The 15,024-nt window shown below is 40.2% G+C and overlaps 1 protein-coding gene across 3 annotated transcripts in view; it reads right to left on the minus strand.

The window, feature by feature from the left end:
- IGF2 (insulin like growth factor 2) overlaps nt 1-15,024 on the minus strand; it is a 68,411-nt gene that overhangs the window by 32,400 nt on the left and 20,987 nt on the right. For 2 of the 3 annotated variants that reach the window (XM_083165589.1, XM_083165587.1), the window contains exon 1: nt 10,138-10,457. The exons of the other annotated variant lie outside the window; for it this stretch is intronic. In XM_083165589.1, coding sequence (XP_083021715.1) covers nt 10,138-10,203 — 66 coding nt within the window. In that variant the 5' untranslated portion in view covers nt 10,204-10,457. Of the gene's footprint in view, nt 1-10,137; nt 10,458-15,024 lie in introns of those variants that run through there. 3 annotated transcript variants of the gene reach the window in all.

The raw sequence follows: 15,024 nt of genomic DNA on the forward strand, positions 1-15,024 counted from the left end.
GAACTGGTCCCAAAGGGGTAAATTTACTAAGGGCCCGATTCAGACCTGGCTAGCCATCGCTGGCTGTTTTGCAGGGTGATTGACACTCTGTGGCTTTTTTTGGGGCGGTAACCCAGCATTTTCTGGGTGTGCCCCAGATAACACAGGTGTTCCCTGGCTGTTGGGAGGGAGGGATGCTGATGTCCATTAGCGGTCTCCTTCTCCCCATGGCCATCGCAGCGCTGAGTGAGTCCTGGCTCCAGCGCTCGCCAGAATGTCCCCGCTGGCTAAGAAGGACACAATCTGACTTGGACGCATACGCATCACAGTCACTCGGTGTCGGGGACTGGAAACCCTGCCCGTCTCCACTACAGGGAGATTGGTGGGGGGAGGTGTCGGTGACCAACAGGGAGCTCCGTCGGAAGGAGGAGCGCGAGCGTCTCATGCACGCGCGCCCTCTTCCGGCAGCTGCCAGCTGATGGAGCCTGTATGACACCGGCTCCTTCTGTAGTCAACGAATCAAGGATCTCCAGCAGGTTGGATTTGCCCAGTCCCCGACTCATCGTCGGGAGAACTGGGAAATGCCTAGGATTACACCCGCTTCTGTAGTTACACTGTATTCTGAAATTTTGCAACAAATTCACCTCGATAGACGGTAGCCACTTTTCCACATTTCAATAATGTTAACAGAGTAACAGTGATGTATATAATATGGGAGTAAATGTACAATCTACTGAAAATCAGTGCCGAAGGCAATTCTGTTTTCATTTAAACATCACTTACTGGAAAAGAATCTCTTTAAAGAAGTTCTGTCATCGGCTCTTTAAGCCACACTGATTACTGTTGCCAATCAAATACAGTAGGCCCCCAACAGTCAGTGGTAATGAGGGGAGAGTCTGCTTGAATAATCAAAATGTCGGTTAATCTGAAGATATATGTACATTGCCTATTACTCTGTTACTGTGGTCATTATTCACGCCAAAGAACCAAAGTGGATGGTCAAGTACCGCACTGCATTTTCTGTACATCTGTGTTTTTATATACGGTAGCACCATGGAGAATTAAAAAATATAAATATATTTTTAGCTGCTCAGTTACACCGCACCATTGTTAATGCTGTCCTGCATAATCAAGGTTGTTCTACAGAACATCAAAAAGTTGACATGCACACAGTCGACACTGAAAAAAGGTTGACACAAATTGTCGACATGGAAAATGTTGACGTGTTTTTTTGGAGGGGGGTCAAAGTCTGAGCATGTGCACCCCCAATTAGTGTACGGAACACACTCACATGGCTCGTTTCTCGTGCCATTATTTATCTACAGTTTCTTATATAGCGCAGCATATTCCATTGCGCTTTACAATTGGAAACGGTGATTAAACAAACTGGGTAGATACAAACAGACATGGGAGGTAGGAGGGCCCTGCTCGCAAGCTTACAATCTGCTTCGCAATCATAGTCCACGTGGATGGAAGTATGAAAACTTAAATATAAAAAAAAATAAAAAATAAAGGGTGAGTCAACCATTGCATCTCGGATTTGGTTTCACCTGCCTAAGGTTAAGGCAGGTGAAACAAAATACTTGCTAATTGCAGACTGTACGGTGCTGCGGCAGCGAAAACACAAAGGATCCACTGAACCTGTGTGTTCACATGCGGAATTATTATTTTTTTGTAAAAGGTTGAACTTTTGGAGGAAACACAGGCCCTTCTCCTGTAAGCCTATATTTCATTTGTATGAAAGTATTTCTACAGTTCGCATTCATATTACAGATTTTTCTACGTAGAACGTCAAATCAGAATTAATAATGAATATTGCTGGCTACATAGAGATCCCAAAATATATCCGGATTTAATCTGCCTGCATCACAAACATAAAGAATACCCCATGTAACAAACTGGGTAACAGAACGATGTAAAAGGAGAAAACAGTTCTTCTATGCCACGCTGCCAGTTGCTATGGTAACCTCTATATTAATGCCACAGTGTGATCTACCCGTCTATGCACAGTCACCAAAGTGCCCCAATCTGTAGGAAGCCCTGCCTGTCTCCCTGAAGCAGAGACGGGCAGGGAAGCACCCTGCCCCCACTCCCCGCCACCTTGCTGACGGGGATGCGTGAGCTACTCGCGTATACCCGCCCGCTATATATACTTGTCTAGTGTCTGTGTGTCTCCGAAACACTGTCAACTGTTGGCAGCAAATGAAATTATATATATATATATATATATATATATATATATATATATTAGGAAAATAAGTGCGCAAAACAACCTTAATACCGACAATATAAGTCCAGTAAAACAGAGATTGGTTATCTCATTCAAATCTTTTGTCCATGCACTTTAGGTCAAATCCACCTGGCGGCTCTCAGCACCTGGGTTCCACAGGTGATTACGTCTAGAAGGAAAAATAAGAGCGCTCCATAGTGCAGTATCAATGGTATAAAGTTTTTTTTTTATTAAAAAGGCATCCAAGGATAAAATAAGTATAGGGTAACGTATCAGAGTGGGCGGTTAAACCACTGAACTTTTACAGCATGAAAGTCTGCGTATCCACACAGAGATGTTGGAGCGGTTACACTCGTGGCCACAGTGGACAAGACAGCAACGCCAGGCCACGCACCAACGCGTTTCGTACCACGTACTTTGTCAGAGGGTTGCCCCCTCCTTGGATGCCTTTTTAATAAAGAAAAACTTGATACCATTGATATTGCACTATGGAGCGCGCTTATCTTATATATACATACACACATACATATACACTAAGTACTTGTGCACTTTCCGACGCATTTTGATGTGAAACATGGGATGGGATGTGTGGGCACACGCAGCAGCCTCAGTACAAGTTGTGCATGTTTGTTCAATTTAAAACGTTTCTTGTGCTAATGACCTGGTTGGGTAGAAGTTTATCTGGGAGTCAGTGCGCCTGACCAAACCTGGCTCATAGGCAGCCAGTACAGAACCCGGATCCAGCTGTCCCTTATGTTCTTTTTATTTTCCCACCACGCCGTAGTGGATGGTAGGATATGAAATACTGCTTGTCTGCTCAAAAAAAAAAAAAACGTGAAAAACTCATGTTGCCCTTCCCATTGTAGACCTAACGCTTGTGTCGACCTTCCTACCCTTGTCGACCTAAACCCTGTCGATGTTTCGTGGTCGACCTAGTGACGCAATCCACTTGTAACTGCTGCCTGCAGTTGATTACAATCATTTCAATTGAAATTGGGACCATTCCCTTCCCCTACCAGCACACAGCCAAGCTGCTGTCAGCTGAAAAACTTCTACATCATCTTTCTGTCAATGTTCCATCCAAGCGGCACTGGCTCTTTAACCCAAAACTTTCTCTGGATCACATAGTCCCATGTGCGTTAGGTTTCACAAATAAGCGGGCAAGGCAAAAATAAAAATAAAAAATAAATAAAATATAGGTACAGTGGGAAGAAATAGAGGGGGAGTTGGCAACATCTGCTCACTGGCTGCTACTCCTGCATGTTAAAGGTTCCCTCATATGCCCCCTATTCCCCGTTGCTTAACAATGCAGACGCCTTTCCAACTCAGCTCTCTCTCCTTCTCCAAACAATCACTGCAGAGAGAAGGCAACTGGGAGAGCAAGAGGAAGAAAAACAGAATGAAACAAGCAAACAACAGACTTTTTCAGCTGGCAGAGCGCCACCACTTCGCTCTCCATTCTGGCTCCTCTCGCTTGTTTTGCCTGAATATTCTCTCCTTGGGGATACTAATATGATGAAGGGGGGGGGGGGGAAGAGAGAGAGAGAGAGAGAGAGAGAGAGAGAGAGAGAGAGAGAGAGAGAGAGAGAGAGAGAGAGAGAGAGAGAGAGAGAGAGAGAGAGAGAGAGAGAGAGAGAGAGAGAGAGAGAGATAAATAATAAATAATAAAAAAGGAAGAAGGAGAAGGACGGCCTGTGCCTTCTACAGTAACACACTGGAACCAATCGGGAATTATTCATTTAGAAGTCAGTTACTACTACTTAACCCCCTCAGTTCTCGGACAAACTAGTTTAGCATGGCAGGTTTAGATGAAAGGGTTTCATTTGCTAGGTTATTGCAGGTTGAGTCAAGCTTTGGGTCTTTAGGTCCAGATTCACTTTCAGAAAGTGATAAAGTGGAGAGTGATAAACTAACGGCCAATCAGCTCCTAGCTGTCATTTTGCAAATACAGCCTGTGGCATGGCAGTTATGAGCTGATTGGTTGGTAGTTTATCACTCTTCAGTTTTTGAAGCTTAGTGCATCTGGCCCGGTGTAGTACAATTATTAGTTGCAGCAAATAGGGCATCAGGGTGTGTGGGTACTTGTAGTGCCACAACAACTTCAGATACCTGTGTTAGACTTGTACTATTGTTCTAATTATAATAATAATAATAATAATAATAATAATAATAGGCTATCAATAATGCAAGGCCACAGTCCAGCAGACCGACTACATAATTCACATTTATGCACAAAAGTCATCTAAAACACATATCTATCTATATAAACTACCAATCAGCCCCTAACTGACATGTTAACAGCTGTTTTTGAAAAATTACAGGAGCTTATTGGATGGTAGTTTATTTTTCTATACTTTATCACTCTCTCAAGGTTAGTACAGCTTCCCTTAAGCCGTGTACACACTGGACTCCGGGGTAGTTGTATGAAGCAGTTATAAAGCCCCGTACACACAGGGGAGATATATTGCTGAGCAATATATTGCTCAGTGTCTCCTTTTCATCAGCGACCAGAGATGGTCCCTGATGAAAGGGAACCTCTGCTGGCGGTGCCGCAGAGGTAATCAGCTGGTCGCAGGAGCAAGCTTAAGCGAGAAGAAGTGAGCCAAAAGAGAAAATGGCCCATGGCAACCAATCAGCACTGAAGCAACATCTATAATTTGCATAGTATAAAATTATACAGAGCAGCTGATTGGTTGCCATGGGCCTCTGGTTCACTTCTCCCTTATCACTGCTTCATGCATCTACCCCTCAGCCCCGGCGATTTCAGCTGAGCCCCATGTGTGTCCAGATGTAGTTAAGCCGTCAGAGAGACAACTAACTACATCCTGCCAGCCACAGGAGCCGCAGCCAAACATACAGCGTAGCAAGAATATTCTTGCCTGCACTGACTATTTGGCTGCCCGACAGCAACGCTGCGGGGCCGCGCATTGCTATCGCCGCTGTGTACACACGGGGGGATTCAGGCAAACCTACTAAGCGAGTTAGACAATGTAGTCAATATCGCTTAGAAGAAAAATCGCCCCGTGTGTTTACACCCCTTACGTCTTTTTCTGGAACGTAATAGAGGTCACATGCTATATCTGTGATATAATTGGTGCATAATGTGTTACTATACTAATCCCTCTGGAGTGCTGCTCAGGAACAGAACAGGCCTGTCCGCCTCCATTTAAAAGGTAGCATGTGCTGTTCCGAAGACATAGAACTCCCAGTGATTACTGATGAATTTCACCTCCGATGACATGTATCCATTACAACTCTCTGTGGATACCGCAGAAAATAAAGTTATCCTGACCAATTTGAAGTCTGCAATATGTTTACTGCAAGTTAGATAATGGCCCAGGCAAACATGTTCTCTTATTAATTGGAAAAGACATTGGGCAGCTGGCGACGCTATCCCGGTAGGAATGGCCTGAGAACCAGAGTTGGTTACTCTTGCCAAGTATATTTAACTCTGGCTCACATCTTACATAAAATAAGTAAGAACAAAAGGAGATTAGGGTTTTTTCAGACACCATGCTTACAAAATCCACACATGTACGGCTTCATACAACACAGCACATGAGAGCATAGACATGACATAGAGGGGGAAATGTACTAAGATCAGGATTAGACTTCACATGTGATGTTACCATGGGCAACCAATCCGAATCTCCTTCTTATAGATTTAGCACCCTCTAGAACAGGGCTGGGCAACACCGGCCCTCCAGATGTTGATGAACTACACATCCCAGCATGCCTTGCATCAGTTTCAGCATGGCCACATAGCAAAACTAATGCAAAGCATCCTGGGATGTGTAGTTCATTAACATCTGGAGGGCCGGTGTTGCCCAGCCCTGCTCTAGAAGATAGTAGACAGGATCTGATTGGTGGCCCATAGCAACATCACATGTGAAGTCTAATTCCCATTTTAGTAAATTTCCCCCAGAAAGTACAGAAGACTATGTCATTGTATACTGTACTTTGTAGTTTAATTTAGGTAATTAAATATATAATAGTGGAGCAATTAAAATTTCCATGGCTACTGTTGCTATGAAAATTGAAAAAAAAAAAAAGCTTTACATTTTCTAATTAAGCAATAAAAAAAAAAAAAAAGGTACCAAAAAGAAATTACCTCCATAATGTATGTAAATCAGAGATGTGCAGGTTCTGATGGACTCTGATTTCAAAGCAGGATCTTATTGGCTATCCCAAATAACATGACAGTTGTTGACAGTTGATAGCCAATAAGATCCTGCTTTAAAATCAAAGAATAAATCAGAGCCTGCACATCTCTAATATAGATAGGTGTGATAGTGTCCACTAATCTCCAATATAGTTGATGTTCAACTATATCGGCAATACAGATCAGAATGTTCTAATATGCGAGTAATAGGACTCATTACTACTATTTATTTCCAGTACAAGAAGCATCAGTGCCCAATAATATGCTCATTAGTAATAATGTCCTATATGATTTCCATTAATAATGCCCAATCACAATATTAATGTACAATAACATGCCCATTAGCAGTAGCATCCAAGAATATGTCTACAATTACAATATAATGCCCTGCAAAAAACCTATTACAATCAGTAATGTCCAGTAAGACAGCAATTACAATTAGTAATGCCCGGTAAGTACCACCTGTAAAAGTAACGCCTATTAAGCTTCCCATCAGTATAAAGGAATGTCAGGCAGTAGTACAGAACAGTGGGGTAGATGTAGGAAGCGGTGATAAGGGAGGAGAAGTGATAAAGTGACTGGTACTTAATCACCGGCCAATCGGCTCCTGAATGTCCCTTTTTAAACCCAGCCTGTCTCTCAGGAGCTGATTGGCTTGTGATAATGTAACAGGCACTTTATCACTTCTCTTCCCTTATCACTGCTTCATACATCTACCCCAGTGTTCGTAACATCCAATGCCCTGCATTAATCACATCTTGCTGTTGTCACCTCCACCAGTGTCTTCCAAACCACTAGTTTAGAGATTAGCGGCGTCCCTATGTTATATATAGGCTAGATGCGTGACCGGTAAATTTCCCAGTTACACTCATACATGTGAAAGCCATGTCTAAATGGGTGTGGGTAGCTGTCTACACCAACTAGGTCGACAACCATTGGGTCGACAGGCAGCAAGTTCAACACAAGTATTAGGTCGACATGGGCAAGGTCAACAGTCAAAATGGCGACATGGGTTTTTTCACTGTTTTTACCCGAATGTCGACACAGTCGACATGGACACAGTTTGAAGTGCAATGCTACGCTCGGCACACTATTTGATTCTCCCACCACACCTTAGTGGATGGTAGGGCATGAAATACCGCCTTTTGGCACATGTCGGCTCAAAAAACAGTGAAAAACCCCATGTCCACCTTTTGACTGTCAACCTTGCCCATGTCGACCAAATGTCATGTGGACCTAGACCCATTTCGACCTAGTTGGTGTAGACCTAATGACCGTATCCCATCTAAATTCGGGGAACTGCATTTTACTGTATCATACCTCCCAACATGACCCCTTCCAGGAGGGACACAATGCTCTGTTTAAACAGGTTAATGGGTAAGAAAGATATTTCCACACAGGTGACCGTAATCCTACATTAAGAGGGAAGTCCAGAAGCAAAGCAATGTGTCCCTCCTGGAGAGGGTCATGTTGGGTGGTATGCTGTATACGGACAGTGGTCTGAGCAGTAGAGCAGCACCTGGAAATCTGAGAGCAGTATACAGTATCACTGAACAACGTAGGGAAGGATATGGTATAGTAGTACAGTCATTTCTGAGCTGCTGGTGGTGATCCTATAGCCCCGCTAGCTTTTAGGAATTAACATTCCAGCTCATAGTTCTAGATAGAACTAACTGTAATTTAAATCTAAAGACGATGATGGTAAATGAAGGTTCCATATAGGAATAAGCAGCATGGGACTGGTTGTCTGTGTAGCACTGGGTGTCCTGGAGTCTTGGTAGCCAGAAGCTGTCATGAGTAGGACATGGATTGCAGACTCCACTAATCGTGTTGTATCCTGGTCTTTACAATCCAAAATATAAATTTCTCTGCTCATTATAAGATATTGTATGTATAGTCCCTAAAGTAGGAAGACCACCTACTAACCCAAGGAAAACAGAAGATGTGGGGCTGAAATAACTCCCTGCTTTAATTCTCAAACATTCCCCATAAATCATCAACAATGATTTATATGTCCACTAACTTAGTATGTAACCCCTGTGCTGTTAGCAGCAAAGGAGCGTGTCCTGCAATCACTGGCAGGCCATGGGTTAAGCAGCTGCAGGGTATAACCCATAGACAGATCTGTGCCATGTGTTCAGTGTCTGTGTGGGAAGAGCTCCCTACTAGGAATCTTGAGTCAGCAGTTAGCAGGTTCTGTGCCTGCATGTTCTATCTGTAGCACTCACACTGCAACAAGCCTGCTCTGTGAGACACGTCACAAGGGCTCACAATCCTTATACAAAGCATCACTTCAAAGGGCAGCGAAAACAAGAGTTTTCCTAGAAATGAATTAGCTAAGGGGCCCAGAATACACACAGACTCCCAGATCAGCTGCAGTTCACGTTACACACTGCCTCAGGGATGTAGACTGAGTGCGCAGTGGTTCATTTACAGGGGAAGAGGTGGGGTACATGAATTTCCTACCTGCCTGTAGAAAAATTATATTATACAATGCTTATGGGTCATTAATAATAATAATACAGCATTAAAAAAAAAAAAAAAAAACACATAGCAAAACACCGGATATTAGTGACTGTACTGATCACCATTACTATGCATATGTGCATATGGAATTATAGTAATTTACCCGAACCAGTAATAACATATTTATTTTGCATAAATATTTATGTCCAATTATTCTTACTCTTTTTTTTTTTTGTAAGTGTGTTTATAGGTGTAATATTGCAATTCTAGTGGTTGCATAGTGCACATATAGTAGTTATCAGCAAGATAATGTTTCTATAAATGTGATAGGTTTAATGCTAGAAGTTTTATTCCAGAGTTCATCGGCTAACATAATTCAGATGCCATTTTACCTGTTACTATGTTGCCCTCTAGTGGCCAATACCCTGTACTGGCCAATACAAAGTAATGTATAGACATTGATACTAATTGTATATTTTTCTTTTCCATATTTTCCCCAACCTCAAGATTCCTACAACACATGCTTGCGCCTCTTCTGGGGACTCCAGTAATCCCCTAATCATTCCCAGACAGAGATAGCGTAACACCTGGCAGAGCAAAACATCATTGTCAGCATCTAAGGCAGGTAGTCATTAATTACACCGCTAATTGACAAGTACCAAAGAGATACAGAAAACAACATCCTCATGCACTGTCCCAATCACCTTGTTAGCGTCAGCAATCCTACAAGTATGCAGCAGCTGTTGTAGAACTACAAGTCTCAGCATAACCCCAAGTAGCATAACATGCTAAGACAACGCCTAGGGAGCCACAGGTAGCCTTAGCCCAACACAACCCCAAGCAATGCCAGAAAACTACCGGTATTACCAGCAGCCAGTAAGGGGTTAACACCATATAGGACAATATGCATTGGTAGAATGAGGACAAATTACTGAGGTGACGTCTGTGCGATAATATCATGACGCAAAAGTGCTAATCACTACCCAGCTGTAATTATATGGCAATTTATTTTCAGCTTGCTTTGCACCTCTCCCTCCTCCTGCACAAATTACCCCAGTTCCCCTGACGGTGACGTCACGCTACTGCTGCGGTGTGTGAGGTCACTGCAGCGCTAACGCAAGTGACTGGAGAAAGTTGCATCTCCCGTGCGACTGCCCTGCTGCAGCGACTGACACTTCCTGGCACGTATACAGTCAATCATTCTAAAGAGCAATCACAAAATACCGGCAACTTTTTTTTTTTTTTTTTAATTCCCTGAATGTTGACCCCAAAACCCCGCAGAGAGACCCCCACTGGTTACCTGTAGCCTCCTGCAGGACTCCTCTCTTGGGACCGCGCTTCTGCTTCTGCACTTTACTTGCTCCATTTCTTTGCTGAGTTTTTGTTTTTTTTCGTTGTAATTTACTTAGCAGCTCCGGTGTGATGGGATAAGTGATGCGGTAAGTCAGGGCTTACTGGTGCATTGATGGCATAGACGCTAATTATGGTGCTGTTATTCGTCTTTCGTCCCAGCTGGCAGTTGCAGGGTAAAGGATGGCTTGGAGAAAGGACGCGGCTGGTAAAAAATGCATCCAAGTCGAATCTCCAGCCCAAGCTACACTGTTCTTCTAGCTGCTCCAATCCTAGGGAGACAGACTGAAGAGGCAGCCTGCCCTTTCTTTTATACACCCTACCTCCCCCCCTTCTCTTCTAGTGGGCATGTTCCCGCTGCTTCCACACCCCTTTCCCCCCACCCACCCCAAAAAGTGAAAGTGTTATTCAAGAGCAAAAAGTCTAGAAATCGCCTTGCAGTAACTGTTGTATTGTCATTCACAAGTTAGGGGTGACAACAACAACAACAACAACAACAACAACAACATCACCACTACTTTCTGTAGTGCTGGGTCACTCCTATACCTGCCTGTGATGCTGTCATTCTTCCTTGTGCACAGTCCCCTATCTATTGCTATAATCAATCTTAGGTGCACCGATGAGCTTGTGATAGAGCTCTCTATAATGAGGATCAATAGCTAATCACTATGTTCATATATGTATTTAAAGGGCAAATTGGTTTATATTATAATTATGGATTATTAATTATATGTATTATAAGTATGTATTAATAATTAAATACATACTTTGCAAATCAAATGCACTCCATACAGTAATTATTGGGAATGAATACTCTAAGGAATATGAGACTTATTTTTTAATACACTTTTGTCAATGTATAGAACATGGCAACCTTAATATATATATATATATATATATATATATATATATATATATATATATATATATATATATATATATATATTTCTCATTTACACACACATAAAAAAAATATATATTTTTTTTTTAAATTATACCTATACATAGTGATAATAGATAGATACATTTCATTTGTACAGTTTTATATACCTTATTTTAAACAAATATGCAAAATATTTATTTTTGGGGCTCTAAAAAAAAAAAGGTGTTCACACTACAGGAGATCGCCATACACATAGATACATGCAGGGAGGGGGTACTTAAATATTTTTTATTATTAATAATAATAATAAATACCATAGTACACAATGAGTACATTATTTTAAATTATATAATTAGCATTTGTTATAAAAAAAAATGTTAAGATGATAAAAAAAAATCAATATGTGGAAAAAAGTTCCTAATACCGCAAGTTTAAGTATTTTTGCTTAAATTTCATTTAGCATTTCTGAATTTTTTTTTTTTTTGAATTTATTGTGTGCACCTGAACCTCTACACAAATATAGTTCTAGGAAAATTTTTCATGAAAAAAAACAGCTTTCAAAAATCTCTGTAAAATGTTCCTTTAAGCTTTGTTTGAATTTAAAAAAAAATTAGTTATTTGTACGTAATTGCATGAATGGATTCCTATTAATTCCTTACTATAACTAAAAAAATACTGTAAAAAGTAATTATTTTCATTGTGTTTACTAGATCATTATTATTTTTTTTAGACTTCTACATCCAACACTTTACAAAGTCAAAAGCAACAAATGACTTAACCTACAGCGCACTTGTAATTACTTTCCACCTGTTTGTTAACGAGACCTGCTAACAGACATAAAATAAGAGAGGGCATTCACTTACATGTCCCCAGGGGTAGGAATATTTAGAATTTTTTTTTAATTTATTTATTTTAGAAAAAAAAAAAAAAGACTTAATCTTGTTTTTCATTAGTTTATTTCTGGTCACAATGCACAGAAATATGACAAACAGTAGCACGTATGTGGGGGTGTGTAAGGGGGAGATAAGAGAAGTCAGCACAATAATATAAACTTGAGACTTTCCAAAATGTAGTGGGGATTAATGCAACACTTTCCAGAAACAAAAGAGTTAAATATTATCATATTTTTAAATAAATAGTGCAGATTCCCTGCATAGCTTTCGTTGATTTCGAATACCTGGTAGCGCGCCTTGTAGCTTCATCCAACAAGGCTGGGGGAATTGTCAAAAGTAATTCGATAATTGAGTGCTAATTGAACAACTTTGTTGGGTCATTTATTTCAACCCCATAAAATCTTATACCCATGCTACAGTAAATTAAAGAAAAAATAAAAGTTTGATTTTAAACAGCGGATTTTAACTGTTTCACTAATGCAAGGAAAGGAATCCAGCTTATCCAATCTGTGCCCATCCCCGCCTGCCCGATCATATTAGAAAATACATTTAAAAAAAGCTGCAGGTGCCTTTAAATGAAAAAAAAAAAATTCTTAAAAACTATAAGTGAATAAACATTTCAAACACTTTTCCTTAAATTTGCCTGGTAGCATACATTAGGCAAGAGTAGGATTCAGTTATGTAGATTATTATTCAATGTAAAAGTAGCATAAATACCCTGAATCCCAATATAATAATTTTCCTGTCCACTATGGATAGGGTAAGATTCATTGTCCTTTACCACGGTCAATGCCCCGGTAGATTATGTGTCTCTAACTTACTGCACTTAAACTTTGACCTTTAGCTAGGACAAATCTGTTACATGCAGGTTTCAGCTAAAATGGACATGCGTTAACCCCATTGAATTAGAATATAACACGGTCATGGTATGCATGGTATGTGTTGTCTCATGCTGATACTGAGATCATTTGATTATTTTAGAATGATTAGCTTACTGTAAACCATCTTTATTTTATTTTTTGTCTGACCTGGTCTGGTCGTGTCTACGAGAAGCAAATTGTAGGTCCATAGTACACAAATAAACTTCATCGGTCGTTAACTCTTTCTGGTTTGAGTATAGATATCTATCGCAAGTTCTTTAAAAGGACATATTTGCATACATTCTGTGTGAGGAGGGGTGGAACTGTAAAATGTGTATATGGAGAGGGACAGGTGATTAGAATGTTTTCTATAGTTGAAAAATATCCCTTTAAAAACAGTGCAAAACAAGCACCTACAGAGTCCAAACAAGTTGAATTAAATTTCCAAAGATGTAGGTCCCTTATCCGTGCATTGCATATCTCTCTATTACTAATCACTTTAAAACAGAATGCATGCATTGGTAGATTAGCAATATGGCATTTCATTGCCTGACTTGCTCCCATATTTAAATCATATACATTTACTGTACCTCTTCACATATTTCACAAACCATTACCTTTATCCCATCTGAACCTACAGTATGTGTTACTTGCATTGTAGCACTCACGCGGTTCAGGATATTCCAAAACAAATGAAAGGATTAATTTATTGTATTGTAACATTGTAGTTTATTTAGTAGTTAATTATTGTAGTTCATTTAATTTACAGTCCCATTTTTACTTGTACATATATCACGATTAGGGATATAGATATATAGAGAGAATAAGTGGACAAATACCTCTGTAAACGGTTGTGGAGATACATATAATCCGTGTGTGTGTAAAAATATTCTCTGTAAAGTGCTGTGGATAGATCTATATATACTAGCCTTATTTAGGGAATATAATCTATTTTTTACAAAAAATTCTTATTTGAATCTATATAACAAATGTGAGCAACGCTGGCAATATTTAGCAGATATTTTGAACATTTCTTACAGAGATATTGGCACTCAAAGGGTTATGTAGGCATAGTTGGATGAAACTGCGCTGGTATACCTTCATTTCTTGGACTGGTCTGTATTTCTATTGAAGAGCACCCGACCCAGCTGTATAATTTATGTGAGTGAATGGGCAACTATTCCATGTAACGAGCTTTGACTAATTAAAAAAAAATTATATATATATATATATATATATATATATATATATATATATATATATATATATATATATATATATATATATATATATATATATTTTTGTTTCCTAGCAGGGCGTCCACTAAGCAAATAGCTTAGTGTTAGCGGGCGATTCTGCGTAAGAAAAATCGCATTGCATGCGATTTTCCTATGTAATTTATTCACTGCTATTTTTTTCCCCTGGGCGGTGCGATCGCATTGCACCGCAAAATCGCATGCGATTGTATAAGGTGCGATGCCATTTACTTTACTATACAGTTGTATGAGCTGCAATGAGATTGAGGCACCCCCCCAGTATCCACGCAACCCCGAAGCGTGGCAAGCACAGCGGAACGCATCCTCCTGACCTTTTCATACCCCCACTATCCACGTCGGCGTGGAGTTGATTTTATATAGTGTGGCGAGCACAGCGAGCCCGAACCGTGGCGAGCAGACACGGAATACATGTAACGTAATCCACTGCGCTCGCCACGCTATATAAAAATCAACTCCACGCCGACGTGGATAGTGGGGGTATGAAAAGGTCGATAGGACGTGTGCCTGAATCTCATTGCATTTCATACAATGCAATTTCACTACAGTACCGTACATAGTGAAACTGGGCGCCCTGCGAGGCGCTGCATATTCTGTTGCTCTTCACAATTTGAAACAACAGTGATTAAACAAACTGGGTAGAAACAAACCGACAGAGGTAGGAGGGCCCTGCCAGCAAGCTTACAATCTATAGATATATACATATGTAACCCCAAAAAAACAAATCATAAAAATAAATAATAATTTTGGGGGAAAAACCCAACTGAATTATTGTCATATAACAATTAAAGCATATTTTATATTATAATGTAAATTAATTCCAAACAGAACATCTTAGTAGAGAGTGTGTGATTGGTTTTGGTTGAATACATTATGATCATAGATTGTAAACTTATTTTGGCATGGTCATTATTATATTGAATTCCA

The sequence above is a fragment of the Crinia signifera genome, chromosome 11, assembly GCF_055691185.1.
Source record: "Crinia signifera chromosome 11, ASM5569118v1, whole genome shotgun sequence".
Classification (NCBI taxonomy): Eukaryota; Metazoa; Chordata; class Amphibia; order Anura; family Myobatrachidae; genus Crinia; species Crinia signifera.